The 27,910-nt window shown below is 36.8% G+C and overlaps 1 protein-coding gene across 1 annotated transcript in view; it reads right to left on the reverse strand.

The window, feature by feature from the left end:
• Positions 1-27,910, reverse strand: part of ATP13A3 (ATPase 13A3) — a 51,645-nt gene that overhangs the window by 2,501 nt on the left and 21,234 nt on the right. Inside the window, exons 5-33 of the mRNA XM_059479029.1 lie at positions 27,464-27,634; positions 27,076-27,146; positions 23,843-23,923; positions 23,056-23,125; positions 22,124-22,258; positions 21,265-21,337; positions 20,366-20,497; positions 19,200-19,379; positions 17,340-17,497; positions 16,501-16,689; positions 15,549-15,610; positions 14,817-14,967; positions 14,613-14,729; positions 13,645-13,662; positions 13,400-13,553; positions 13,195-13,315; positions 11,908-12,032; positions 10,863-11,041; positions 10,284-10,406; positions 10,121-10,200; positions 9,400-9,442; positions 9,193-9,302; positions 8,275-8,371; positions 7,321-7,393; positions 6,364-6,541; positions 5,508-5,695; positions 4,987-5,075; positions 4,712-4,792; positions 932-1,021 (exon numbers count right to left, since the gene is read on the reverse strand). Of these exons, the coding sequence (XP_059335012.1) occupies positions 932-1,021; positions 4,712-4,792; positions 4,987-5,075; positions 5,508-5,695; positions 6,364-6,541; positions 7,321-7,393; positions 8,275-8,371; positions 9,193-9,302; positions 9,400-9,442; positions 10,121-10,200; positions 10,284-10,406; positions 10,863-11,041; positions 11,908-12,032; positions 13,195-13,315; positions 13,400-13,553; positions 13,645-13,662; positions 14,613-14,729; positions 14,817-14,967; positions 15,549-15,610; positions 16,501-16,689; positions 17,340-17,497; positions 19,200-19,379; positions 20,366-20,497; positions 21,265-21,337; positions 22,124-22,258; positions 23,056-23,125; positions 23,843-23,923; positions 27,076-27,146; positions 27,464-27,634 (3,339 nt within the window). The remainder of the gene's footprint in view (positions 1-931; positions 1,022-4,711; positions 4,793-4,986; positions 5,076-5,507; positions 5,696-6,363; positions 6,542-7,320; positions 7,394-8,274; positions 8,372-9,192; positions 9,303-9,399; positions 9,443-10,120; positions 10,201-10,283; positions 10,407-10,862; positions 11,042-11,907; positions 12,033-13,194; positions 13,316-13,399; positions 13,554-13,644; positions 13,663-14,612; positions 14,730-14,816; positions 14,968-15,548; positions 15,611-16,500; positions 16,690-17,339; positions 17,498-19,199; positions 19,380-20,365; positions 20,498-21,264; positions 21,338-22,123; positions 22,259-23,055; positions 23,126-23,842; positions 23,924-27,075; positions 27,147-27,463; positions 27,635-27,910) is intronic.

The following is a 27,910-nucleotide window of genomic DNA, read 5'->3' on the forward strand; positions in this document are numbered from 1 at the left end:
CAGTCTTAAAAGCATGTAATTAAATTAGCTGGGGAGGAGAAACACCATTTCTCATTCTTGAGAATGAATCCCTCTCATGTCTCAGAGACCACCTATAGTCTACAGGGCTGACATTTTAATAGTAATATATTCTATAGTTTTCATCATGCTCTAAATGTCTGTCAATTGGTGAACTGAAACAAATGTGAGCCTTGAGCACAGTTTCCATTCTTCAGCAACCACAAGACAATTTGTTCTACAACAGGCTCAAAAGGACAAATGTAAATCTGAAGTGAATATATTTAATAAAATTTAGTGCTGAGAAATAAACCACTGTAATTCTAGCAAGCACAAATGTATAATCGGCCAAAAGTAATAAGGCAAAAAGTAAAACAGGCTTAAAGTAGAGCTGTTTTTTATGGGATTCACATAGATTTCCTTCATGCAGAAGGGGCAGACCAGAGCAAAATTCATGGTCACCTGAAAAACCTTTCAGTGTCCTAAACCATCTGAAACAGTAATAGTGTATTTTCATTTGCCATCTTGTTTTGTTTCATTTGTACATGCTGAAAATTACTGCTCTCAGACAAGGGCCCAGAACTCTAAACCAAATAATTTACTTTCATTGCTTCTAAGCAAATCAAGATGTTCCCAGTCCAAGTGTACTAACTTGTGACACCAAAAAATTTGCTGATGTGGAAACTAAAAATGAAGTGAGAAAAGTCTTAAAGCAATACTCTAGGTTTGTTTCACCGTTCTTGCACACACACTCACTGAAGTCTTTAAGTGCCAATACAGAAAAAAATATAAACCCAGAAGCCTTTGCTTTTAATGAAATTTAATTTAGGCAGACTTAAGCTAAAGATAAGGCAACAGACACTTATAGATAAGAGACAAAACCAAATTAATCCACATGCACTGAAATGAGGACAGCAAAATACTCGTCTCCAACCTGAGGCGGCTGGGGTATGGTGAGGCGAGATTCTCCTTGTTTGTCTCGATTGAACACAACCTTCCAAAGGATCATATCAAGGAGGACATTCTGTGAGACATTACAGTGAGTGGGAAGAGTTAAAGAAACTAATGATCAATTGTTGTTAGTGTGCACATTACAAATAAAACCTGAAACAGTGGGTTAGCCATAACTAATTCAGTGGTGAGCAAAATGGAGGGTTTATGCTACTTTTGGTACTTTTGTGATAAACATTTCCATTCTTAAAGTGCTCACACAAAATTTAAGAATATGAACAGGTACTCTAAAATCAACAGCAACAATGACCAAATCTGCATCCATCTCTATGGGTAAAAAACATAAATACACATGTGTTTCAATACTCTAAAAACCTGTGAAAGCACCACATGAAGACATGAGTGCTTAGAGCAGTTTCCCCATAAACAATCTTGGAGTTATCCTTTTTACATAGTCTGTTCTAAACTAGTGACATTCTCAGAAAAGTAGCAGTGGGGTGGTAAAGCTGGGCCACCAGCAGGAATAAAGGAAATACACACAATGGTATGTGTAATTCCATGGTTTTAAAAGAGGGCAGAATTTGAACAGTATGTTGAGCACATCTGGTTATCCTCATACAGCTGCATGGGCGGACTCAGGAGCTTTGAGCCAATCTGACAACGCAGGTGTGAACCTGCACCTTCCATGGCCTCGAGCCTACAACTCTGATCCTTGGACAGATTCCATTTCTAACATCTGACTAACTGCTGCCACTGAAAATGGGGAGCTGATTAGTCAGACTTTGGTAACAGATTTTTATAATGCTTATGATTTTGTTATGTACCACAATTTGACAGTGCTTTTATAAAGCATCAGCCAACAAATCTTCAGCTTGTTAGATGTTCATTTTTGAAGCCAGTCTGGTTTAAGCATGTCTATACCAGGCATCAGGGGTGAGGAGGAACAGCTGCTAGGATCTGCCTTTGTTGTGCAATATTTTCTATCATATGGTAGAAGGAATCTGCATGCTTTGTGATCCTAGTCTGGCACCCACATGGAAGGAGCAAAAGCTTTTCACAGCATTTCAGAAAACAAACAGAAAACAACCACAGTCAGAAATTACTCCTGTTGTAGAAGCAATGACAAAACTACATATGATCATAGCGTGACACAACAGTGTCACACTGGCAAGTGTGACTAAGGAAGATCCCATCCTCATGTATCTCATAATTGTGAGACACTTAAAGAGGCATTACTGAGGGACAGCTCTCAGCAGAACAAACTCCAGGTGAAATACAGGGTACCTTGTTAAAAGATGGAAGGAGCTGCCACCAGTGGCCTCTCCCAGATACTCAGAATGTGACCTGTGGCACAGGTCTGTAGTGAAAAGTGGAGGGAGCAGAAAATCCAGCCAGGCACACAAGGAGAGAAAGACAATGAGCTATACTTGAAGTGAAGGAAAGAAACAGCCTGGGATTTCTACACAGCACACTGGACCCAGGGAGCTGGCACCACATGACAAAGCTTTAGAGAGTGTAGAGTAACACTGCTGGAATTGGGCAAATGCAGTTCAAGAGGTGGGCATCAGTTATGGAAGGTGAAGTGTATATTGTAAAACAAGGTTTGGGATTTGAGGATTGCTACACAACAGTTCTGTTGGGACACCTGCTGAACAGTAAAACAACTCATCTGCCAAAACAAAGCATTCAACTTATACTTGCAAAGTGGGAGAAACTTGGTTTAAGAGAGAGCATAACAGCCCACACAATTAGTGCAAAGAAGTAGGTACTTCTATTTTATTACCAAAGTATAGGCAACAAGATAAATAGGGAAGGCTGTTTAGAAGAAATGTGTCAAATCACCCCTGCAGTTTTGGTAATGAAAGTTAAATGACTGACGTGCGCAAAGATGCTAACTCAAACCTCCATAGGAAAAAGAGTGGGGTGAGGTTTGAAATAGTGGGTGAAAGAACACAGTCTGCAGGTAATTCTAGTGCTTAGGTGATGTTTAGTAGAAATTCACAAGTTTTCAGGCTGATGTGACAACCAACAAGGCCCAGAAGTGGAACCTGATGAACACATATTTAAACCAGAGGAGAACCATTTGTCCTCAGAGCCACGTGCTGATACATGGATTGGCACACTGTACAGACTTCCTACTGGAGCCCTTACACATCCAGAACAGAAACAGCACCAGATTCTATAGAAGTTACAGGATCACCTGCAGAACAAAGGAATTTTCAAGCAGATAGATGGTAAATGTATTTCCCTCAGTAATCTTTATCACTGGACTGAAAACTGAAACTGAATTGGAAAAAATATTTCTGTCTAGGAGGTTTGTTTTAATTTTATCAGAAGACAAAAAGAGCCATGATTCTGAAGCTTCAGAGTAGCTGTTTTGTTTCAGTGGTAAAGACGGCAAAATACATAAAATTTGACTTTTCACAAATAAAAGAAAGCCAGAAAAGCCCAAACTATTACGCATTCACTACTACAGAAAAATGAAAGAATTCAAGACCATAAAGAAAAATCATCAGAGGAAGAGCTAGAGTACATACAGGACAATGTAAGAAAGGCACAGGAGCTTTAATAGTGGATAAACTTGTTAACAACAAGACAAGAGGCCAAGAAAATTAGTATCTACTGACACGTTTTGGAAAAGTTGTTGCCTGCCATGTGAAAACACAAAACCATGTTCCAATAGGCAGCAACATAAGAGCATATTTTGCAAATTCTATTTGGAACAACATTTTAAACACAAAACACCTTGGTAATTTTGATTCAAGTATCTAAAAAAAACCCTTTGAGTTAGTTTTTACTAGGTCACTAATAAAGGGAAAAAACATGTCAATTGGACAGAATATTAATGCTGCAGTACTCTTTGAAGACCAAAATTATATGATCCAAGGAAGTATTATACTGATTACATTGGTAGCAATCCCTCACATTGTAATGGAAATAATGATTAGAAGCTGTAGAAAATGTTACACAGTAAAAACAGATAATTGCAGTGTGCACTAAATAATGCTGGAAGGTCTTTTCATCTTGCAGGAAAAAAGTGACTCATGACTGCAACCAAAACCCACACATATTCAGGTTGGAAATCACACATGGAGAAAAACTAACCACAGGAATAAATAACTGACTGAATACAGATTTCTTCTGGAAGATTTATTTGTCCAACTTTGATTCTTGGAAACAAAAACAAGGCACCTGGATGAAAGGTAGGGCATGTTTCTGCATACATTAACTCCGGAATTATAGCAGAAGAAGTCAACATTGACTTCAGTGATTGACTTCAGACAAGCTCAATGATGGCAAAAGCTGATTGGCATGAACATCTCTACTTCTGGGCTTTCATCATATCAGACAGAACTGCATAATTCTAAACAATAAGCTATGTGTACAATCCAAATGAAGGAAGGGGGGCTCCCCTAAGGATTTTAGATAGTTCTTTTGTATGTTGTTATTCTGAAGTAACAGAAAATAAAACAGAAAATAAAAATGGAGTATTTTAATACGAAATAGTTGAATTATTAAGTCTTTTGACTTTCTCCCTGCCCCAATTTTTTAATAAAAAAGATTTTAAAATTATACTTTAGACACAAAGTCTTGACACCTTAAATCTAGCTTACAAGGACATTTGTAGAAATACACACTTAACAAGAAAACAGTAGCCACTCATACTGGCATGTTGTGAAGAGTGATCTAAATAAAAGACAAACATGCACCCTGCAAAAAGAAGCACTTAAAAGAGAAGTATTTTTCCCTGTGGATTTCTTACCTCTGTCAGCACAGACACAAGTGCATTTAGAATAACAATGATGACAATTCTTAGGCGCCACTCTGGTGGCACACACACAAGCTGTGGAAACAAGTTACCAGAGATTAGAAACACACATGTGAAGTAAACACACATCCAAAACACTCAGCATTATAAATTCTCCCTTCCCCAGCCAGTGATGTGAAGCTAAAGGTCTGCAGGGCTCATGCTTGTCCCAAAGGCAGCCCACCAGTTTCCTGAGGAAGCTGACACACCTGAGATGTGCTGACTCTCACCTCCAGAAATTCGTCGATAGCTTCAACAGGATGCAACATGATGAAAAATATGAAGACATAAAGAACTATAACAGATAAAACAAACAGAACTGCAAAAGAAGAAAAGAATATTTTAATTGGACCATCTCACAATTGAAAGTTTTAGACAGTTTTAATATGCATCATGTGTTTATCACTGCCTGGAAACAACTTCTCTTTTCCCCCTAAACCCCCTCCAGTATTGGAGCAATACTAGTTGTGCTGATAGCCATAAAGAGAAGGCCTGACTCCTCCTCACTGGCTCACTTGTGGATTTGAAATATACAGACACATACATGTCTACAAATCAAGCAACTATTAACACAAATTTCTCCTTACAGTTTAGTATTTCTTTATTTCTAGCTGTGATTAGATAAGAGGATAACTCCACTATGATCTGCTAGCAACACTATTGCTTCTGAAGTGGCACAACAGAATTGCTAACAAGGGCACAGTAACTTGGGAATTTTATTTGGAACTGTATATACTAAGAAAGGACTTACAATTTTTGTAGCATGGTTGTCTAAAAGGCTTTCCTTTAGAAAAGACAATTGCCACTATGAGGTACTGAAAGCTGGATATAAAAAACAAAGTTGTGTTTTCATAATTTTTAATGTAATGTTCATCATGAACAGTCTCATTCCCATGGTGTGCAGAGCTGGTGTTCTGGGCGTCCAACACATTACATGCACTGCAACACAAAAACATTGAACATGGAGTTATGGAGAAGAGGCAAATAGGGCCCATTTATTTACAAAAGTAATGACAGAAAAAATTCTACAGTAGTAAAAAAGCTTAACTTGAGAAATATTACAGGTAGTAAGAAGTAACTCAAAACTGTGGCAGGGAGGTGGCAATTTTTGTGAATTCAAAGCTTCAAGTTCTTTTATGCTGCCAGTTTGTAAATTTTCTACATAAACTGTTTTAAAACTATCATTGTAGACAGACTTAACAGACAGGTAAGGAAATACTGCAATCTAAAAAAATAAAATTAAAACACCTCTTTATTTTCAAAAATATTAATTTGATTTACTGTAACTCTAACAGGAAAGCAAAGCTTTATAATATGAAAGAGATAGAATAGATAGAACCATAAATTTCAAATTTCTACCTCAACTGTCTCAAAGCTGAAGAGTCATTAGACCAAGCCATCTGACTCTGACCCAATTTTGTTTTTCAGCCACTGGGTAGCTCCCATATATTTTTTCACAGAAAATCAGCAAACTAACAAGCTGCAATACAGAAGCTTTATTTTCAAAGTCCCCACGGTGGGGGCAGTGGTCAAGAAAGAAGAGAGCATTACTGCCTATAGCTTTCCAATCACTACTGTATCCTGCACAGAGCCACTGAAACACTTACTCAGAGTCTGGTGTCCAAGGCTCATACCAGGACTGCTGTTTGACCCAGAAGAACCCCAAGGTCTGGAAAGCAAGGCAGATGATGATCTGAGACAACACGGAACACAGAAGTGGACCTGAGATAAGACCTGATGGAGGCCTTCGTGCAACAAGCTCTGTCCAAGCAGGGTTCAGACTCACTGCAGAGAGAACAAAAAACAAATGACACATTGCATCATTATGGTTTTCAAGAGTTATCCTGTTCACATTCTGTGGGATTAGAATGGCTTGCTCATGACATCACTTTAAAATTTAGTCCAGAACTGCAAATGTGAAACCACTTTGAAAAAATCATAGAACCCTAGAACAACACCATAGTGCCTTCTACAGGCTGGTTCCCCAGCCGCACAGCATAGCAGGGGACAGAAGCAGCCATCAGACTTAAGGAATTAGCAGTGTCTGGCCAAATTCCCTTTGTCTGCAAGGACTTACAGCTTGCCTCCTCACTTTTGGACTGCCATTGCTTCAATTAAGATGCTTTTATTAAATTTGAAAACGGAATTCTACTGTTAGCCAGTGAATTGAATGCTAGGCATGTATGTGAAATCAGATGTTTCAACAGCAATACTTTGAGTGTAACATTTTGTGGACAGAAGTTCAAAATAAGAATGCAAGGAATCAAAACATTTGAGCAAGATGATATTGCAATGACTCCTGTTTTGATTCCAAAACCAACTCCCTGTCCTGTGAAGACTTAGTTCCCCGAGGTCATGCCCACAACCTGCTTCTTGTTTTAGGACATTTCACAAATTTCAGATTGTGGTTTGGCTTTCTTAATGCATAGATGTAATAGTAATAATATCTTCATTGTATGTCACAGTGTTTTCTCAAAACCACATGTAATTAGATATTAAAGAAAATCTGACCAAGCAAAAAGTGGTTCACAGGAGCCACAATGGTAATTCAGTACAGTACTTACTAGTGAAGACAACCACCAAAATGATTGCCAAATCAATGAAGAGAAACTGGAAATCTCCCAAATTGCTCAGGATCTGGAGAAACAACAAATGACAGATTGGTAATTCCTTCACACCACCCAAAAAGTTTATACTGACAATTTTACACATTAATTCTTTGAATTTCCCTCTATAAACAAGAGAGTGTCCTGTCAAACTGGCCTCCTTTACCTGCAGGAGTCCTGAATACTCTGCAATTCACAGAATAATACCTGAAGTATCACAGTATGAAACAACCTTTTCAAGATGGACAAGCTATTTGTAATTGAAATTGGTTTGTAACCAAATGATATTATTGAATCTTACATACCAATGCAATAACAGCTTAGGCCTACAGCTCTTTCAACACCATAGCCTCACTATGTACTCATACAGCTGTGAAAATTTCCACCTCAAAAGTCCCTTAAAACTCTGCATCTTTACCTTCTCAGAACACAAATTAAAATACAGGATTTCTACCACATGCCATTATTGTGAAACCAACCATACTAACAGGAAACATTCCATTATGCTTCCCCCCACCCAGCCAAATCAGTACTTCCAGTTTCTTTAAATTCTAACATAAAATGAATGCATTGCCCTTTAAAATAAGTTAGGCTAATTCAAAATGCTGAAAAATTTTAAAATAACTGAAACCTGTATTTTTGCTTTGTATATATGCTTATTTGGTCTTCCTACTGTAGAGACTTTCTTTTCTCAGTCATTGGTTATTGCCTTTTCTAAACAGATACTACCATGTATTTTGTACAGTTAATATGAAAAAAACCCCAAAATATTAACAACACTTTCAGTCTAAATGTATTTTTGAATGCATACATTGTACTCAAAGGGACTTGCAATAATTTGTATTCAATATCTATCAACTTTCAAATCTCTGAATTATGCTGACACTGCATAGGTATTGACAGAATACTTACAGAATACAGCAGAGTAACAGTGATGTACTGGATGATGCTGTATAGTGCCATGAATTTGAACACACAGAAGGAAGTTACTAAAGCAGCACGGCCTTCCCTGTCAAAACAGATGGAATCATGTAACTACAAAGCTTTCTGTGCAAGCAGTTCAGTTCTGCCTACCAAATTGCTAGCTGCAATTAGACACACCAGCAAACCCTTTGAGGGACATGAGGCTACAGACATGAGAGAAACAGGAGTCAGAATGGTACACTTCCCCCAACATCAAATTGTGGGTCTGTCTTCTGAACTCAGCCACCACCTAACCAGTCCTCTTTGGACTTCATGTGGTTTTCAACAGAGGTTTTTAAATGAATGTCTTTTTACACAAGCATCTATGAAGCATTAATTTACGGCATGGACTGAATAAACACAGTCAGCCACAGAGCTGCTGACTTCAGAAATGTTTCTGATAACGCATTACTTCATTATTTCCCCACAGACCCCTAGATTCTTCTTTGGCTGACCATTATCCAAAATCATTACCTAATTTCCAATTCTAGAGTCAACAAATTGGTCAAACCCTATTTAGAGAATTTGCCTTCTACTTTGTATGGTGCAGAGCAATTATCTTTGCAATTACACACAGCCTTTATGGAAACTAGCAAAGTGACTAAGACAAAATTAAAGACTAATGCGTAGAAGCTTGGTCATGCTTTGAAAAATTAAACTTTTTATGGACAAAGGATTTTACAACAAAATAGTAAATCATGCTATGGCAGGGTTTTGCACTGAGTACCTTTGGTAAAGAAAAAGAACCACTAAAATGTATGTATTCTGTAATTCACACTGGTTTCCTGCAGCATCAAATATATACTAAAATAGAGCATGCAAGATGAGTTACACAGACACATTTAAGTCCACGGTCAGTGGCATTACCTGATCAGCTTTGGCACACAGGAAATACTGGGTGTCCTGGAAGTGAATGGTGATGCCACAGAAGCCTCAAGTTCAGACAGAGATATACCACCATGTGCCCTCTTCAGTGCCTGCCAGGTAACATTGAAATAGAGACCATTTTAGAACTTGCCTTCAGCTGTACCATTTAACTGAATGGTTCTGTATGGAAAATAAAAATATACTTACCCCACAGTCATTTGCTCCATCTCCACACATGCCCACATAGTAACTACAAAAGCAAAACAGATATCAGCATTCTGGATCATTCTCCAACCATGGTCCATTTAGCTTATTTCATTAATTACTTCTATATTTCAGTTATTCAGGGTTTGCATAACAATGGGTGATCATTAATGCTGAAATCAATTACTGTTGCTGTTATACATATAAGGAAGTAGAAAAGTAACATGACAATGACAGGTCAATCAAAGCAATAATGGTTAATTAACTCTCTATCATCCCAATGTGGTCTAAAGAATCTTTGCTCTAGGCAATGACACTTCTGTAATATTTTGTAAAGCTGCAAGGCCTGACACCAACAGTCACATACTGACCAATGTAAACAGAAGTCATCCTGATAATACTTCTGTAATACACAGAAGACATTTGATGGGCTTGTTTCATAAACCAAGCAACTGCATTTATAAAATATGTCAGTCAGTTGATGCACTTATTCCTCGTTCAAAACCTCATTAAAAGTCTGAAACTTTCCCAACTAGCCAGCAGATGGTACTACTCTCCTCTCATTCTATTAGATCAGCTAATAGGCTGATCTATCAACACAAGGAGTTTTCTCAGCCCAGCATTTTTCTTTAGGCAAAACAGCTAGGAGCATGCATAATTTTTGTCTCCTATCAAACCAAACACATTGAACCCTCTTGCTTTCTATGCTTAAGCAAATACTTACTCTACATTTTGTAAAGCTTCCACCAGCTGAGTTTTCTGATCAGGCGCCATGCGAGCAAACACAGTGCCGTGTAGCACGAGCTGCAAGACAGGAGAGTTATTAATGCTCACAGGGCAAAGGCTCCTCACCACTCAAAGTGCCCAGACTCAAGGGAAATGCTCACCTTGGGTACCAGGTCCTGAAAATGCTCCAAAATCACTGCAAATGACTTCCCATTCATTGCAAAATGGTATTTTGTCATCTGGAGATCCTCAAGGCTTTCATGGACCAATTTAACTGGAATATCCTATCAAAAGTAGTTTAATACTGTAATGGATATACACAGACACCTTGCCATTTCAAGCTAATACTCAGAGGGGTATTTCTAGAGATGACTAGGTTTATAAGAAGGTAATTTGAAAAAAAAAAAAACAACTCATACACATTTACATATTACTAAGAAAATGTAGTTTAATGTTTCAACTACAAGCAGCTAGAGAAGTTTTGACATATTGAAATGTTGGGGAAAAAACCCCTGTCAAGTGAAATGTCAAATGTCATATCACAGTTGAAAAACTACCTCCCCCAGCTGCTTTATTAGTCTGAGGTATTTGAGGATCTGAAAGTTAACCAGTATATCAATGCTGAACTGACACTTAACAGCTGATTTACTATTTAATAGAATAACATAAAAAGGACTGTAAAACTAACAGCTTACATTCTAACATGTGTGATAGAATGTAATAATATAATATCATATTACCTCTGAGTTTATGGCTGGTGATGAACTAGTGCATTTTGCGAGGGTATCTGCATAATGCCAGTTGATCCTGGCAGCCTGCCCATCCTTTGGAGGTAGTGCTTCAGCAATAATGACCTTATCCTGAGGTAGAATCATTCCACAGTCTCTGGCCACAGAGATAGCAGTTAACATGTTATCCCCTGTTAAACAATAGCATTTTAAAGGGTTTCAGTCAGAAAAACATCAAGATCATGTGCTGATATTCCCTGTAAGAAAAAAGCTAACAAAGCCTGCACAGAACTATGACAAGGACTGCCCCACATACCAGTGCCAACCTCAGAAAAAACCAACCTACAGACAACACTGAAACCCCCAGGTAAACCCCCTCCTCTAAGAATTTTGTTTGCTGCTTGGAGCTATAAAGATCTCTTATTGACCAAATCTTAGTGTATATGGAAAATCAGGCAGAAAACAGACAGCCATTTAAAATACTGCTTTCTACAGTCACAGAACATGCAAACACAAAGCTGTATTGTTAGCTTAGCAAAACATTCCAAAATCACAACACCTGTGATTTAAAAAGCAAACACATATCGTATAAAAAACACTGAGCACAGACATCTAAAATGCTTACAAGGACCTAAGTCATTCTCTCAGAAAAAATCAAACACAAAGTGACTTCTCATAGTATAAATCAAAATGGTAGGGAACATCAGGACATCCAGTCCAACCTCCTGCTCAAAGTAAGTTCAGTCATAAAATCAGACTAGGACTTCCACTTAGCCTGATTTGGAAGACTTTTAAGGATTTTCATCCTCCAATTCAGTATCAAGTAGCTTATACTTAGGGAGAAGAAACTACAAAGTGGAATTAAAGCCTCTTCTGGTTTCTCTGACTTACCAAAGCAACTTGCACCCAAAAACAAAAAAAAAATGGAGTCTGAATATTTTCACAAGTTTCTAAACTTCCCTGTTGCTATAAACACAGTGTAAACCCACTGACACTAATACACATAGTTAAAACAAGAAAGAGATGGATCTTTGAGTATCAATGTTTACATGCTAACCTGTAACCATGACAGTGCGAATGTTGGCTTTATGCAAATCTTCAAGTACAGCAGGGGTTTCTTGCTTTAACTTGTTTTGCATTATAATTAACCCCATAAAATCCATGTTGCTTTCAATAGCATCTCTGATGAAAAAGAGACAAGCAAGAGAAGATTTTAAGATTTACAATTATTAGATGCAGCTCTAAAAGCCTGATTTTCTGCTTATCAAAGTAAAGAGGAATGTGTATTTTTAACCATGAAGTAATTCGCTTTATAAAAAGTGGTGTGAAAGATATAATCACAATAACTTATTTCCCTTGTTTTATTTGAAAACCAGTATGAGAAAGTGTTGTTTCCTCTCAAGCACAATTTTCAGTTTTTTCCATGAGAATGCTTTCTAAAGGAAATTACAGTCTCAAATAGGTTATAGCTAGAAAACCTGCTCTGAAACTAAATGCATTCACAAACCAAATATTAAGATATGTTTATAGCACACATCTCTTTTCCAATTTAGCTGAACCTTAAGATAAAAGCTACCACATTCTTACAAAGGCATGTAAGATTAATAGGCACTAGCTAATTAGGCAGAGAAATTAACTCCCTTTGGTTTACATTAAAAAGTCAGTGTATTTACAGGTCTTGGGTATTCTACTGCTATTGTAGACTTTCACACCGGAAACTGGAAAACTCATTGCTTTGCTAAATGTTCACCTTGCACAGAGGGCTGATACAAAAGAACACAGTCAAAGTTGGCATTTTCATAGCTGTACTACACATTCAAGCACTGTGGGAAAGATGACATTATCCACAAAACTAGGCCCAGCTGAAAAATATTTCACAGGAGGTTCTACTACTTGAAGGAAGAAACCTTTCTACTTTTCAAACCTCTGCAACGAGAAAATGGACATGCTGCCTTTAGGAGACAAAGAAACTACATCAAACATGCATAGGATTTCCATCACTAGCCATTATCCTTAATAAACATAGATGATATAAGTATGTGCAAGTAAAGAAATCAGACAAGGTTTTCTGTCACAATAATGTAAATTAGACACCATAAAAATGATATTCCAGTTCATTTCCAGCTTAAAGCTCATCCTCTGAATTCACTTCATTGCAGAAAAAAAATTCCTTATCTGGTGTGTCCAGGGCACAACTAAAGGATGTACAGAACTATGTATGCCAAGACAAAAAAAGCTAAAGAAGAGTAGTAATTGATGTAAACAAAAATACACATTACATATTAATTCAAAGCATGCAGCTTTTAAAATCTCTTACTTATTAATAAAGTGAAGCCAGTCTTACCTGCTAATAGTCTGGACTTTGTGCCATGTAAGCTTAGACTCCAGTTTTCTGTGAGCAAGAGCAATAACTCGGAAGCCCTGCTTAGTGTAGTCTTCCAGGACACGCTCAAAGTCAACAGGAACTTTAGAAAAATCAAGTTTTGGGTTATTAAAATATTCATATTTCAGCTGAGCTATAGAAGAAATAAAAAAATTTGCTCCTTTACCTGTTTCCTGCTTACACAAGCTGGCAATCACCTCTGGGGCACCTTTCATGTAAGCATCCATTCTCTTTTCCCCTAGAACCCTGGCTATGACACACATGCGCTGCAACACTGAGGAAAATGGAAACTGGCGCACGATTCCAATTTCATACCCAGTCTGTGCCAGACAGGAAGGAAGGAACAAAAGGGTTACATCCACATCCATCTTCAGAAAAATAGGTATGTGCCAAATGAAAAAGTATACTTACCGACAGCTCAAACAACTCCTGAAAAACAAAAAAATATACAGTCACTCTAAATATCAATTTTGAGTATTTCTTCAGCTACAAATTATTTCAACACGAATCCGTATGAAGTCATACTGTATTTTCAATGGATTTCATAAAAGCTGAATATAAATATACTGCATCTGTTTAGTATCCTTTACTTTAAGTGAAACACAGTAGAACTGTAGAGCTTGATTGCTTGATTAGAATTACCAAGACCTTTCACATCCAAACTGTTTAGCCTTTGTAAATGACTAAAGTACTATGGTGTTTCAGAATGAGGCCACATTATTATTAAGTATATTCCTCCAAAAAATAATGCACTAAGTTGCAAGAATGTTCAGATATCAACTGCTGCACAGAAATTACTGCTGTGCACGTACACTGAACCCTGAACAAAAGGCAGTTCTATCTACTACAAAATACAACTCATACAAATGTACTGACTTGTTACACCCTCCCACTACCCTACTCTGTGATAATCTGCATATACACTCACATGCTTTAAATTTCCCTTTGTGAAATATTTAAAAATACTTCAAAATACAGCTAGAAGAAACATTTGCTAAGTACATTTTGTTTTTTTACTCAGCACTTAGTGACATTAACAAATTATTGTCTTAACTGAAACTGCAAGGTGAGCACACCTAAGCATTTCATTAAAACATAAGAATTTGGTAACATACAAATATTAAAAGGCATAAGCTCAAAAAGCATTACTGTACTTTTTAATTAATCAGTAAAGGCAATAATGCTGACACTCACTTTGCTCACCTTGCAATGGGCATATACTGAATCACTACCTTCAACAATGGTTTAAACATTTTAAATGTTGTAAAGGTTTGTTGTATCCTTGCCATCAAAACCCTCACAGTTCTGACCAATTTCAATTTTATCATATAGTAAAATGTGTTTCTTTAACTCATATCAATTGTTTCGAGTTTTTATACCATTTCTTGATCTGTTGCTTGCTTGGATTCTGGGGAAAGTTGTTTTGAAGGTCGAACCACTGTTGGCATGATTCTATTATGAAGGGCTGTTTCCTCTTCAGTTGCTTCTTCTAAAATCTGTATTAAAAAAAAGTCAACTAATTTATACATTCATTAACTTGGACTTGCTCATAATCCAATATTCAGGAGACAAAAGGCACTTACCCATCCTATTGCTTCAAACATCTTCAAATCAAGTGGATCCCCAGAAAGCACCCCTTCAATTTTTGTAAGGGAATGACAAGTTGCCATGCAAGCAACAAACTCTGACTTCAGCAAGCTCTCACTGCAAGCCCTCTCTTCCGGCAAAAGGAAACTGAAACAATGAAGTAATAATATACTTAGCACTATAATTATTTATTATGAGCCACTTCAAAAGGTTTGTTTAGATTAACAGAAGAAAATTGACTGCACAAGTCCCTTCACTTGTGTTTTCACACATCATGGAAAACAAATTAAGACTCTGGGCTGGAATCTTCAGAAACTATCACAACTTTTTCCTCCTTCAAACACTCAGTGTTCATTCCTTCCTTGTCTAGTTTGATCTCTCATACAAAGCCCTCTTATCACTTAGTACTTAACTTAATTAGCTAAGATAATTCATTTTAGCAGCCCAAAAAGTCATTGCTTAGGAGGACAGGATTAAAGAAATATGCAACTGTTTTGCAGTATGACCATGATGAGATCTCAGACTAAAAAATAAAATTCTGCCTCAGCTTCGCTGGGGAGTTTAAACTTCCACTAGACCTAAGCCACAGTTCAAGTGGCATTCCTACAGCACATTACAAAAATGTAAACATACATGAGCTCACACTGAATTTTCTATTCTATTCTGCTGAAGCTGTTACAGTACAACATGAGTATCATGTTTGCTATCAGCCCCGAGCTCATCCTTACCGAGCATTCTCCACCCGCTGAATTCCCCAAAGATCCAAGCCATCCTCAGTAAGTGTGCCAGTCTGCAAAAGAGACCAAGGGCATGGCATGTAGAAAAAACCTTCAGAAACAAATTATCTTCCAGCAAAGCAAAAATTAGCAGCTATTTAAGAAAATTTTCTTTTGTTTTCACATACAAAGCAAGACTTCAGGACAGAAAATACAGTATCTCCCCTTGCTTTTTGCTAGTAATTAAGTTCCAAACCTGGTAAATAACTTTCAAAAACATTCAAAGCAGTCATGCTCCTCACTGGAGACAGGACAAATGAAACAGACATTTAAAATCCAAAGCTGATAGCACATCATCTCAATATTCAGAGACTAAGGACACTGAAATATGGGCACTAAACCATTAGTACTATCTTATATAGTTAAAACAGTAACTGAAATGTACTTACAGTTGAAATAATACAGTTAGTATTATACTTATTATTTGAGATAAAATCAAAAGAGGAAAATAAATTTTATCTAGGAAATAGCCAAAAGCAAAGAATTCTGGCTAGCAGCATTACTGTCTTTCATTCATGTTTGTTTAACAAATAATAACAAAATACACTCACTCAGCTTTTCATTGATATTAATGAAAATGAGAACAAGTCTGACTTCACACCTGAGTTTTTCAGAAGCTTGTGTGCTAAATAAAGTTCTTAGTAAGCCTTAACTCTCACATTTCTGAGGTGTCAGTAGTAAGTTGGGAGTTTTGAGATAAGAAAGCAGCTCAATTACAACAACTTCTTAGAGCAGATTAAATTAGGAGAATTGGCAGATGGTAAACACTGAATACCTGGAAGCTAACAGATCACAAATCATCTAACTTATATGACAAATAATGAGTTTTCCCTTTTTATCTATACAAACTCCCTTTTCTAAGACAATGCTCCTTCAGGTAGCAAGGTTTCAAAATTCACCTAACCTTATCAAAACACACAAGATTCAGCTGGCCACAAATATTTATCCTTTGTGGGCTGATGCAGAAGATGCCAATTTTTTTCAACCTTCTTTGTGCATAAACGATGCCAGCAGTCATAGCAGCAGGGAGTGCTGGAGGCACCGTGATGGTGATAATGTCAAGGGACTCGATGATGATGGTACGAGCTGGAACCTGCAGCAGAGGTCAGAGTTAACGAGCAGAATTCACTGCTTACACATTCACCATCCCACTGATGTGCTACCAAGAGCAAAAGCCACACGTTGTTTTCCCCAGTACAGTGTGTTCTGGATTGCCCAGAAATTTATCATAATCTTCACCTACCATCAGCAACCACAATAATCCAGTCCTAAATTATCCACAACCCATAACTTCAAATTTGCACTTTTCTCCCTGGCAATGTATTACTTTAAAACATAAGCTGAATAATGCAAAATTTTTTGAGAGAAAAAATAAATAAAACAAACCAAAAAACAGTTATCAGGTTATTCCTTGATAAGGACTTTTTTGCCTGCAGCATGTTTAGATGGGCTGTATCCTATTTCTTCCAACTATAAGTCAGATAGTTACATATAACAAAGATAAAAATCTAGTAATTGGGTCAAGAGAAACCAAGGAAAACTCAAATTTCTCTGTAAGATATTAAACTTCTGCTTCTGTGCTGAATTTCAGTCTCAGTAACCTTGTCTCATTTCATTGATATAAAATAGAACAAAAAATTTTCACTTTAAATCAAATAGTTTCTCATCATCTGAAGTGTGATGGAAGTCATGGTCACCACTTTTCTAAAGTAAGGCAGTTCTGGAGCAGAAATGGAAACATACCTCATTTAAGATGCTATTGACAATTGTGTAAAGAAATCCAAAGCCTGCTACCACCACCAGAGACAGGAGAAACAAATAGGCATCTCTGTAGAGCTTAAAATCAGTTGGCTTTGGATACAGTATGGAACGAACAAGCTGTCCTTTAGCAGTACTAAAGCCTAGAAATAAAAAAGGAGTAAGTTCTTAAAAATACAAACAAAAGCAAAGCTATTAAAATATATTAAAAACCTCAATAAAACCCTTAAGCTACTAATTTCATTACAGCTGTTTCTCAATATCCGCAGCAGATGTTTTGCAATACTGTAATTAAGGTGCTTATATATGCACATCATACTACGGGCTTCTCTCCTACGGCAAGGACATGCAGCTGATGCAAACAAACCCCTCCTCTGCAGCAGCAGCAAATCCTCACATGGTTTGGCATGGCAGAGTTTGCTGTACTGCATTTTGTCCCTCACAGTGCAGAGCTAGTGGGTATATTTATTGTCTAATTAAGCCAGACCTTGCAGAAAAGAAAATTAAGATATTCAGAGTCCAACATCAAATACTTAAATGGCAGGTCTACTTAAGTTCCTTTGAGAGCCAGAATGAAAAACTCAGAAAAAACTGCAGTGCAGGGAGTCATCTTCTGAGAAGGGCACCTCCTGATGGCATTTTGACAATTAAACTAGAAGACTAACCTCTGAAGGTCTCAGTTGAACAACCAACAGATATCCCAAGGCGCTCCTTGAACTTTGCCTCGACGTTTAAAGAGGCCAACATTAATGCCCAATTTTGTGTGCCCAAAACGTTTTTCATCTGCTTACACTTCAAAGTCTATTACTACAACCTCAATGTCAATGCCAGGTCTTCTGGCATTAGTGACAGCTCCCTGACAGCTTTTCAGTGTGCAAGCCACCACAGCAAAGGCTGAGCCCTTGCTCAGGGCATTGCCTTCAGCAGTTCATTTCTGTTGCTGTTTGGGCTCACCCTGCTGTACATGCACACCTGCCGGGCACATGAAATTGATTTAAGAAACAAAACACGTTCAGATATATATTATTAAAGGGCAGATGTGTTCAACAGAAGGAAAATATCTATCTGAAAGAAAAGACTAATAAAAGTCTCAAGAAAGAGAATAAAACAAAAAATCAGAACTTTTACTGCTAAAGCAGACTAATAGAAGGTGAAAAGAATACACCAGAGTAAGAAACAGCTAATTAGGATGAAGTTATTAGTTGGAAATCTTGCTTTAAGTAGCAGTCTAGTTAATGCAGGCCAATTTCTTCTAATTTGTTTTATTGTACCTTGGATTATAGCTTGCATTAATTTATTTTGTGGTAATTTTCTTAAGATAATCTTTGTAAAGCAGAATCCCACAATTATACTAGCTTGTGCAATTGGTTTTCATAGACATTTAACACCAGATCTCTAACAGATGAATTAGCATTTCTGTAGATAGATCAAACGAATTTTTAAATTAAATGTTATGTACTTTGAAATAACTATAGGTAAAGAAAAACATTTGGCATTGTGAATGACTCTGCTAAAATCAGCTGTTCCCCACTACCCATCCAATCAGCTGCTCCCCACTATCCAGCCAAACCTTCTCCAAGAGGCACATGCAGTTCAACCAACACACTACAAAGAAACCTCTAAAGGACAAGAAAATACATTCAAATAAGTTTTAAATTGATGCTAAAGACTTTTTTCCTTGCCAACTGTTAATCTTCAGACCATCCTCTAGTTTTATCAGTTTTAAGACTTTTATCAAGCTATTTGGGGTACATTCCTTTACCAAGTTTAGCAGTATCAGCCAGTTGACACACACCTACAGAAAGGAGTAGAACATTAACAAGGGATAAAGGTAACCATTAGTACCTGTCCTCACCACCAGAGCTTTGACCAACTCCCCAGTGTAGAAGCGGGTCTGGATGACATTGGTCCCACAGAACAGCGTGTGTCGCTTGTGCACCTCAGGACTGTAGATCTCATCTCCCACTGCTTTTGGATACTCTGAAGGATTTGGCAGATTGATCTTTGTGACAGGAACACTTTCACCTTAAAGGAAAGAAAGTCTCTAAGCAAGATCAGAAAAGAAAAGACATTTTTTTCATTCACAACTACAAGTAGAATAATATAATTTCACTTCAGCAGCACAGGCAGACTTATGGAAGTCATCTTCCTTTGAGCATATTAGGTAGTCTCTCACCTTACCCAAATGATATTTAACTCCTTATAGTCCTTTAACTTCCTTATAGAGCTTCTGTGCCCTTTACTTCAAATGACAGTTAGTGATATAAAACACAGTTCATTAGAATAAAAAACAGGACAAGCTTCCTTCTCTCGCTGAAAACCATCACCCCCATCTTTACTCAGAAAAGCTAGAAGCTGAAGAAAATTATTCTCAGCTCCTTTGGTGACCAAGTGCACTCAAGCTAGGGGAGCAATCAATTTTTATCAGGTGCTAGCAACAGCAAGAGGATCAAGTATATTCAGAAAAACTGAACACAATAGAATATACAATCTCTGAACTAAAATTTCCTAAAGGCTGTCAATTTGGACAGATTGTCCTAGGAATAACAAAGTCCATCCTAGTCACTGAAGCTGTCCTTTAAATACATCAGACACCTGATTTCAGAGTATGCAGGCACAATTCGAGATAATAATTTGTGGTTTTAAATACAGTAGAACATTCTACTCACTACTTCATTTTTGGAAGAAGCTACAAGTTTGGGAAAAATATTTCTGAAGAAACAGCCTTCTGACCTGCACTGAGAACATCAAGTTAAGAGGCAGGAAGACAAACTATCAAGAAGAAAAATTTTTAACAAGAAACAATCATTCGTTTTTGGAGTTTTCAAGCAGTATTAGGTAGCTTGACACAAGTACCTAAGTGCCTCAGAACATGTGTAATTGTAAGAACGTACACATTTCAAACAAAATAAACATATTCAGTTTTGCTAAAACATACTGCAAGTAAACATGCACACAGGTATAAGCTAATACCTTTAGCCCTGCAGCATTGTGTATCAAATTTACTTTACCTGTTAGCATACTTTCATTTACAATACAAGTACCACTGAGCAGCACTGCATCACACGGCATAATCGTCCCGTTGGATGGAATCAACATGGTATCTCCAGGCACGAGGTCAGTGGAAAGGATTTCTTCTATTTCTGAGTATTAGAACACAAAAAAGTTTACTTGAAAAGAGCCACCACCTATAAAACCTGATAAAGATCCTCACACTCAAGATCCAGGTGGTGACAAATACAACTATTAATAAAATGTACAACTTGATTTAATTAATGGCATGAAGAGATTTTAAAAATATAAAGAAAAGGCCATTGATAAACCCCAGTTCCACCACAGATTAAACTCCTGAGCACATGGATAGAGTGCATCATGACATGAAAGGAATTGAGCTTATACAAAAGATATTAATGATTAGCTACAGTTTAACTTCAGTATAAAGACATGAATCCAACACCAATGTATGTCTTAAAAACAAACTCATGCATCACACCTTTTGGATACCACACCTTTAACTGCTGTGATATCCAAATGAGGGGAAGTTCAGAAATTATCTTGCAGCCCTTGTTGGGTAATAAGTTAATGGAGACCCAACACATGCACATCTTTAAATTAGGAAAGAAACCAGAATGCCTATTACATAAGTGGAATGGTAGAAAATGAGAAAGAGCAATAGAACAAGCACCTAATCTAGAACAAACCTGATACTCACTGAAAATTGCATCTAGAAGGTTAACCCCGAACACATTACACTATCTAAATTCCACTTTAACCTTCTTTTCACATGCAATTTTGCTAAGGAATGCAAGCATTTCCAGCTGATTAAAGAAAGAACAGATGCAGACCCACTTTACAGTCACACTTCATGAGCAATTTAAATTCAACCTTCCAAGCCACCTGTGAAATTTACCTTGGTTTCCTCTGCAGACAGAAACCCTTACAATGCTGTGAGCTGCTACCATGTCATGTAACATAACATATTGCTGCAAAGGGGAGAAAAAAATCATTATTCAAAAGCACAGCTTATCTTCTTCTAAATGCACATTCTACAGTAGAAGTGATGAGATTCTCTACTAACATTCTTTAACAACAAAATGCTACTCAAAACATTCTCTTGAACATCGTTTAGAAAACTTATGGGCAAATAAAGTTTGAGCACATCAACCTGTACAGACTCCTATTTTAACAGCATTCTGGAAGCAAACATACACTGTCCTGTAAAAATCTTATAAAATCATTTGGTCATTTACAAAAGTAACAGCTGCAGTAGTTGTATGAACTTGAATTAAGGTACAAGTTGTTTGGGGTTTTTTTGTCCCTGGCCTGAATTCAGAGATTGCAATTTAAGGATAATTACTACTTTGATTCTCATCAGCTAAGTCTACAAAGCAAACTGAATCACCAGTTTAACAATCTATATGCTTCACTGGGGCTGAGTTCTGCAGGGCCTTTTCAAACAAGGAAACAATACAAGATGGAATCACTACTGTCAATAAAACTTGGTCCATAAACTTGTGTCGGGTTTTATTTAAGCAAGGGAGTGTTTTTGTTGTCTGAGGCCAACCTATTAATTCATCAGCGTGGAAAGGCTGCAAAGGTCTCAAATAAAACTATAAATCTAAATTCTTTCAGCTCGAAGAGAGAAAATGCATAGCAATATTCTATCTGTACAACTCTGAAAAATTCTTAAAAGATTTGTAGGCAATTTCATAACAAAAATAAGGCAATGAGTAAAAAGCCAAAAATGCATCCATTTTCCTTGATCTTACCTTTCTAATGGTGTAGAGTGAGCTAACAATGGATATTACAGACATAATCACAATTGCTAATGCATAGTAGTGATACTCATCAGTGATCCATAATATCACACTGAACAACTGGAAAATGTAAAAAGGGTTGAGAACCTAGAAGAGTGACAGAACATTCAAGTTACACCAAAAGGTCACAGGGGTTCTCCATCAAAACAAAGCTGAAATTATCCTTCTCCAGGGAAAAGACAATTTCAGTTCTTTATACATACTTTTTGATTTGCCAAAATGATCCTTTCTTTCACTACCTCCTCAGCCCCTCAAAAGCACAGTTCTCACTCAAATGTACACAAATACAGACTTCAAAGACTGATACATTTTCCCCTAATGTTATTTTCCCCTAAAATGTTATTTTCTATTTATTCTTAATAAATGCCCTGATACCTCAAGTTCTTACTCTGTTAGATCAGGTTGGAGAGTTTCTTTGTTCAGAAGTTCTACTGTTCATTATTACAACACAAAATAACAAAGCAGTTATTCAAATCCACCTGACACAAGGAAAACGAAACAAATCCAACAATACTACATTTCATTTGTTCATTAAAATAAATATGCTGTAATATATAATCCCTGGCCTTCTCATGGAGAACATAAGTCATTTTATGTTTTAAATTAACTACAAAAAATAAATAAGATGCTGACCCTTTCAAAGAATTCTGATATGTTTTCTAATGTCCTTACTAAGGCACCAGGCCTGTGAACTCTGGAGAGCTTATAGCTGAGGCATCTTTAGCTCTAAGGAGAGCTGGAGAGCTTGAAAAAATTGTCCATACTATTTTGTTTTAGAAAGTTGGGCTCTAGGGGAAGGTTTCCAACAGTCAATAGTCATTGCACATGAAACAACTTTCAATTATATACCTTTTTACTTTGATTTGTTAAAGAAAAGATTTTACCTCCTTAACCAGAAGCTTAAAAATGGAAGGCACTTTCACAGCAATTTCATTTACTCCATAGAATGCTTTTCTGTATTAAAAAGAAAAATACAAAAAAAAAGTTAAGATTTTTTTAGGAGTTATTGATGTCAAAATAATTCCACTAATCTGATAAAGTATAGCATGTCCCCAAATCTGTGACTCTCTTCTTATTTATCATTGTTTCAAAAAGTGCTTTTCAGAAAACAGTTACCTACTGAGATGTTCCAATATAAAGATAATTATTTTATACTTCAATTTAAACTGTACCTTATTTTTTAGATTCTTTCATAACAAGATTTCTCTGCAAACTGTGTATGAGACCAATGTTATTAAATATGTCATTCTGAAATCCAGTATGTGATTCTCATTACCTTAAGCTTAAAGCAGTGTTAACTCTTACCCTGCAGTAAGACAGTGTTTTCAAGGTCCTGTATTTTAGTTTTATTCTCAGCATGAAAAAAAGGCAGATCATGAAAAAGGGAGCTTCAAGAAACCAAGCTCTGATGGGGTCAGAGCTGATTAAATGGCAGTGACATGAAAAAGCCCTTAAAATTATCTGAGGGAAAATACTTTTATTTTAGACACAGATTGCCAGAAGATGAATTGATAAGCAAGCAGATGCTCCCATATTTCAACCTGTATGAAGGTCTCATTTAAAAAAAAAATCAGACACTGATCACTCAATTGTCTTCTGGGCTTTTTAACACTCTGAGCACAGGTAATGAAACATCAACAACTCTTCCCTCAAGTACTACTGCAATATTACCTGTAATCATGCATTCCCTTTGTCAGTCCTGTGCTGTGTTCATTATGAATTGCAGAGCAGAAGGTAGATTCATCTAGGCCTCTAAATAAAGGATAAGTCAATGAGTTATTTAAGAAATCTGATATTTAAAATTAAGTCTTCAGTGACTCAAAAGAGCTAGGTCTTTGCCACGAGGTATACACCATTTTATAAAACAACAAGATCTATGGACAAATGTATTCTTAGCTGGTTTTGTCACAACTGCAGATACCAGTGACACATTAAAAGCAATCTTCTTGTTGATATATCTTACTCTGTAGGACAGTCACACCTATTCCAATCAAAATGGAGACACTTCAAAAATGAAGTACAATACTAGCATAACTAGTATTCAAAGGCTTCTAAAACGTGAGCAAGTTTTATAAAACATTATATGAAATCAATGTGAATCAATATTTCTTCAAATTATCTTCATTTGACTCTAAGTAGTAATAGAATTTTTTTAGAAATAATTATTAATCAATTCATTAAATAAATCTATACCACAGCTATTTTACAGCATCTTACTATCACAGTGTTATCCATAATGAGGAAAAATGCATCCTACATTTGTGCATGTTTTGTAACAATTACTTCCATTCTCTAGAACACAGGGAAAGCTTTACATATCCTCACTACTGCAAAGCCTAGGATCACATTTCCACCAACTGCTTGTACAAGAACAGAAGATGAAAATTATGTGTTAACCTGGCCCTGGGTTTACCAGGTTTCTCGAAACCTTTTTAAGTTCAAGGATTTTAAAAATACTATTTTAAATTTAAAAATACACAAAACTCTGTTAATAGCTGCGTTTTTCCTCCCACTCTACCATGAACAACTTTTCTTTTTCTGTAGGAAAAGAAATGTAATAGTGGAGTTAAGGAAAGTGCCTAAATTTAAGTGCTCTATATGCAAATATGCATACCTATGTGTGCCATGTCCATGCAAGGACAGAGCTTCTAGCACAATGTTCTCTGCTTTTTACACTACTGCTACAGACTGAATTCCCAGGGCACTAAAATCCCTGTGTGCAGAGTTTATTATAAAAAGCACTCATCAACCCACTCAGAAATTTAGTTGACAGTAGCTAAAACAAAACAGACATCCAAGGTCAGAGTTGCATCCTCTTTGGCTATGTGACCAAGTCTGACTTAGTCCAAGAACAATTACACTTGCATTTCCTGTGTTTAAAACAGTGATCTTAATATTATGGTAATATAAAAAGAACAATGATATGAAACTCAAGCTCTCACAACTGAATTAGTTGTCCAAGAAATCTTAATTTGCCCCCCTTCTGTGTTGTGTTAAGCCTTTCATGATGTGATCAAACTGTTCTGTCTCTGAGTGCTGGAGTAACTGCAGCCCACAGTGAACGCTCCTCATGATGCAGGCTTGTGCTTAGATCACAACTACAAACGTGCTGCCTGCTTTAAGGCTTTTACTATACAGACCTCTGTCTCACAGATTCTCTATAAATATTAACTTGATGTTCTACCATATTATTAGGTAATATCAATTTTTGGTTTATGCATATAAACTGAAGGGCAGAACAAAAAGACGTATCTTAGAGAAGGACAGATTTTTCAAGACTTCTTTTCAGAATATTTATCATTCAAAAGCTCAGATATTATTTTGCACATGGTATCTAGTACTTCACTACACAACCATATACTTTAGAGGAAAGTTGTAACAAACTGGAATTTTATCTGACCTTGTGGAAAAGTGACTTAGTGCTCTAACAGTATCCAGTATGTCTCAGATCCACTTCTTTCTCCTCTTTATTATTCAATAGCTAAAGAATCATGTCCAGCTCAGCTACTGTACCTGACTAAACAAGTGGCCAGGCTCAGTCATGGCTAATACATCAAACAAAGTAAAGTTTGGCTTATCAGCAAGAATGTGATTGAATAAATGCTCCCATAACTTCACAGGCATATCTGAGATTTTTCCAGGGCTTATAAATTGGCTGAGTTATCACAAGAACATCAAAAGGCACAGTCAAAGAGCCACAAATGCCAAGTTTCAAGTCACTGCTTTAATGCTAAGGAATAACATTTTTTTCTAAACACACGGAGTCATATGATTTTTTTCCAATACCTGTTTTTAACATACAAGTACAGTTTCTTAATCTCATCTGTGGGAACCATTCCCTTTGAACAATTTACATTAGGGGCACTGTAGGCATGAAAACAGGAGCCTGCAATGCAAAATGATGACTGCCACTACCTGCATGACTGTATTTCATGGGAGACTTAACACAAAAAATGCATACAAAACTTTTAATTACTTACTCCTGAGAACTGAGACATTTCCACCCTCCCAGATGAGGACTGCTCAGTTTTGTAATTGCTTGTGTTACAGCAATTTCTTTAAATTGTTTTCATTGCTAATAACTTTCCATATTATTTGCACACACCTTTTTGGGGAAAAAACCCATCTCCACATGGTGGTTCAATACAGTGAACACTACTAATTCAAGCTTAAACCAGATTTTATTGGTGATCTGAATTTATTGTTTCAATGGGCAGTTGCCAAAAAGGGAGAAGCCTGTGCTCATTTAACTTATGGCACTATGAGATGGCCTTATCAAAGAAAGAAAAACTTTCTTCTTCAACCCTAACATCATGCAACAGTGTTGCTGAATAAAAGAAAATACAGTGCATCACAAGCTAGTGCTGCACACTAAAAGACATTTTTTATCAGTGCAATAGACCTGTTTTTGTTACTAAAGAGTAAAGTAACAAGAGATGGCTGAGATCCAGCCCAACTGCACTAAAACATAGAAACAGACATACACAAACATGAGCAAAAAAGGTATTTGGTGAATTCCTCCTCTTCCTAGATACTCCTTTTGGGTCTAGCTCAGCAACACAAAAAACTAAATTATTCCATCATAATCAAAGTTTTTGAGTGTTTATAGAAGGACTACTGTCTACGAACAGGTGCTCTGATTCTGAAGTAACTCCAAGAACAGGCAAAAAAGCCTGCAGAAGCATGCAGCTGTCACCCTACACAAATCACACTTGATAAAGGCAGATTAAACAAACACCTTCCTTCCAAATTCTCCTGCCCTCACTATGGTTGAAACAAAGACTAAACGAGCTAAAACAGCTGGTCAGAAAATAACACCAATTTTCAGCATGTTCTTAGGCATGCTATTTTATTTTTTTTAAATACAGTTTGAAGCACAACACATAAGAAAAAAGTGTTCTTACCGTACAACATCAAAACTTTGAACTGAATCATTCCAAAAATACTTCACACTGTGATGTGTGAAGTAACGAATCTGTAAGGGCAACAAAACATAGATGTCAAACTGGTACCACTTAACACATCTCTTCTGACTGGCTTTGTTCTGAGAGGTGACAGAAACTGAATTTAGAAAAGCTTCACTGAAAAATGAATACTTTTCTTTCAACATAATCTTTCAAGCTTTCCACAATTTTCAGTAACAGGTTATTGAGGAGATTTCTGTTCCACTCAAAAATGAGTTAGCCTTTTAAACAAAAGCAGCAGCTCACATGTACTGGACTGTGTGTGTTTATTCTCAATAGTATCTGAGAATCAGCCAGCACAGTAGCACAGTATTGCAAGTTTACTTACAGGCAAATGTTTTCTCGAATCGTTTTTATTCTCTTCTGCAGCAGATTCAGAGAAATGAACAGCATGGCCATTTGAAACCTTGTGCACAATGGGGTTAGGATTCTGTAAAGGATTGGCTCCCAAGGAAGGCATAATGCGGACCTTTGCACAAAACCATATCTTGAATTCATCCTTAAAAAGAGGAGGGAAAATAAGTTAGCTGAAAGAGCATTTGAACAGCATTTTACTAAAACAGCTGTAGCAAAATCACAGATCATAGATTAGCAGAGTCCATACAGAATTGCAGAACATAGCTTCATGTTAACATCAGCTACCTTAGGAATAATTTTCTCTCCACAATTCTAAAAGCACATTTTTTGCACTTGGGTCAGCAGTTACACCTTACTTCAACAAATGTTATCTTTCCTGAACAAGGGAGGGGAAACCATGTTTCAGCTTATAGGAACA

The sequence above is a fragment of the Ammospiza nelsoni genome, chromosome 10, assembly GCF_027579445.1.
Source record: "Ammospiza nelsoni isolate bAmmNel1 chromosome 10, bAmmNel1.pri, whole genome shotgun sequence".
NCBI classification, from domain to species: domain Eukaryota; kingdom Metazoa; phylum Chordata; class Aves; order Passeriformes; family Passerellidae; genus Ammospiza; species Ammospiza nelsoni.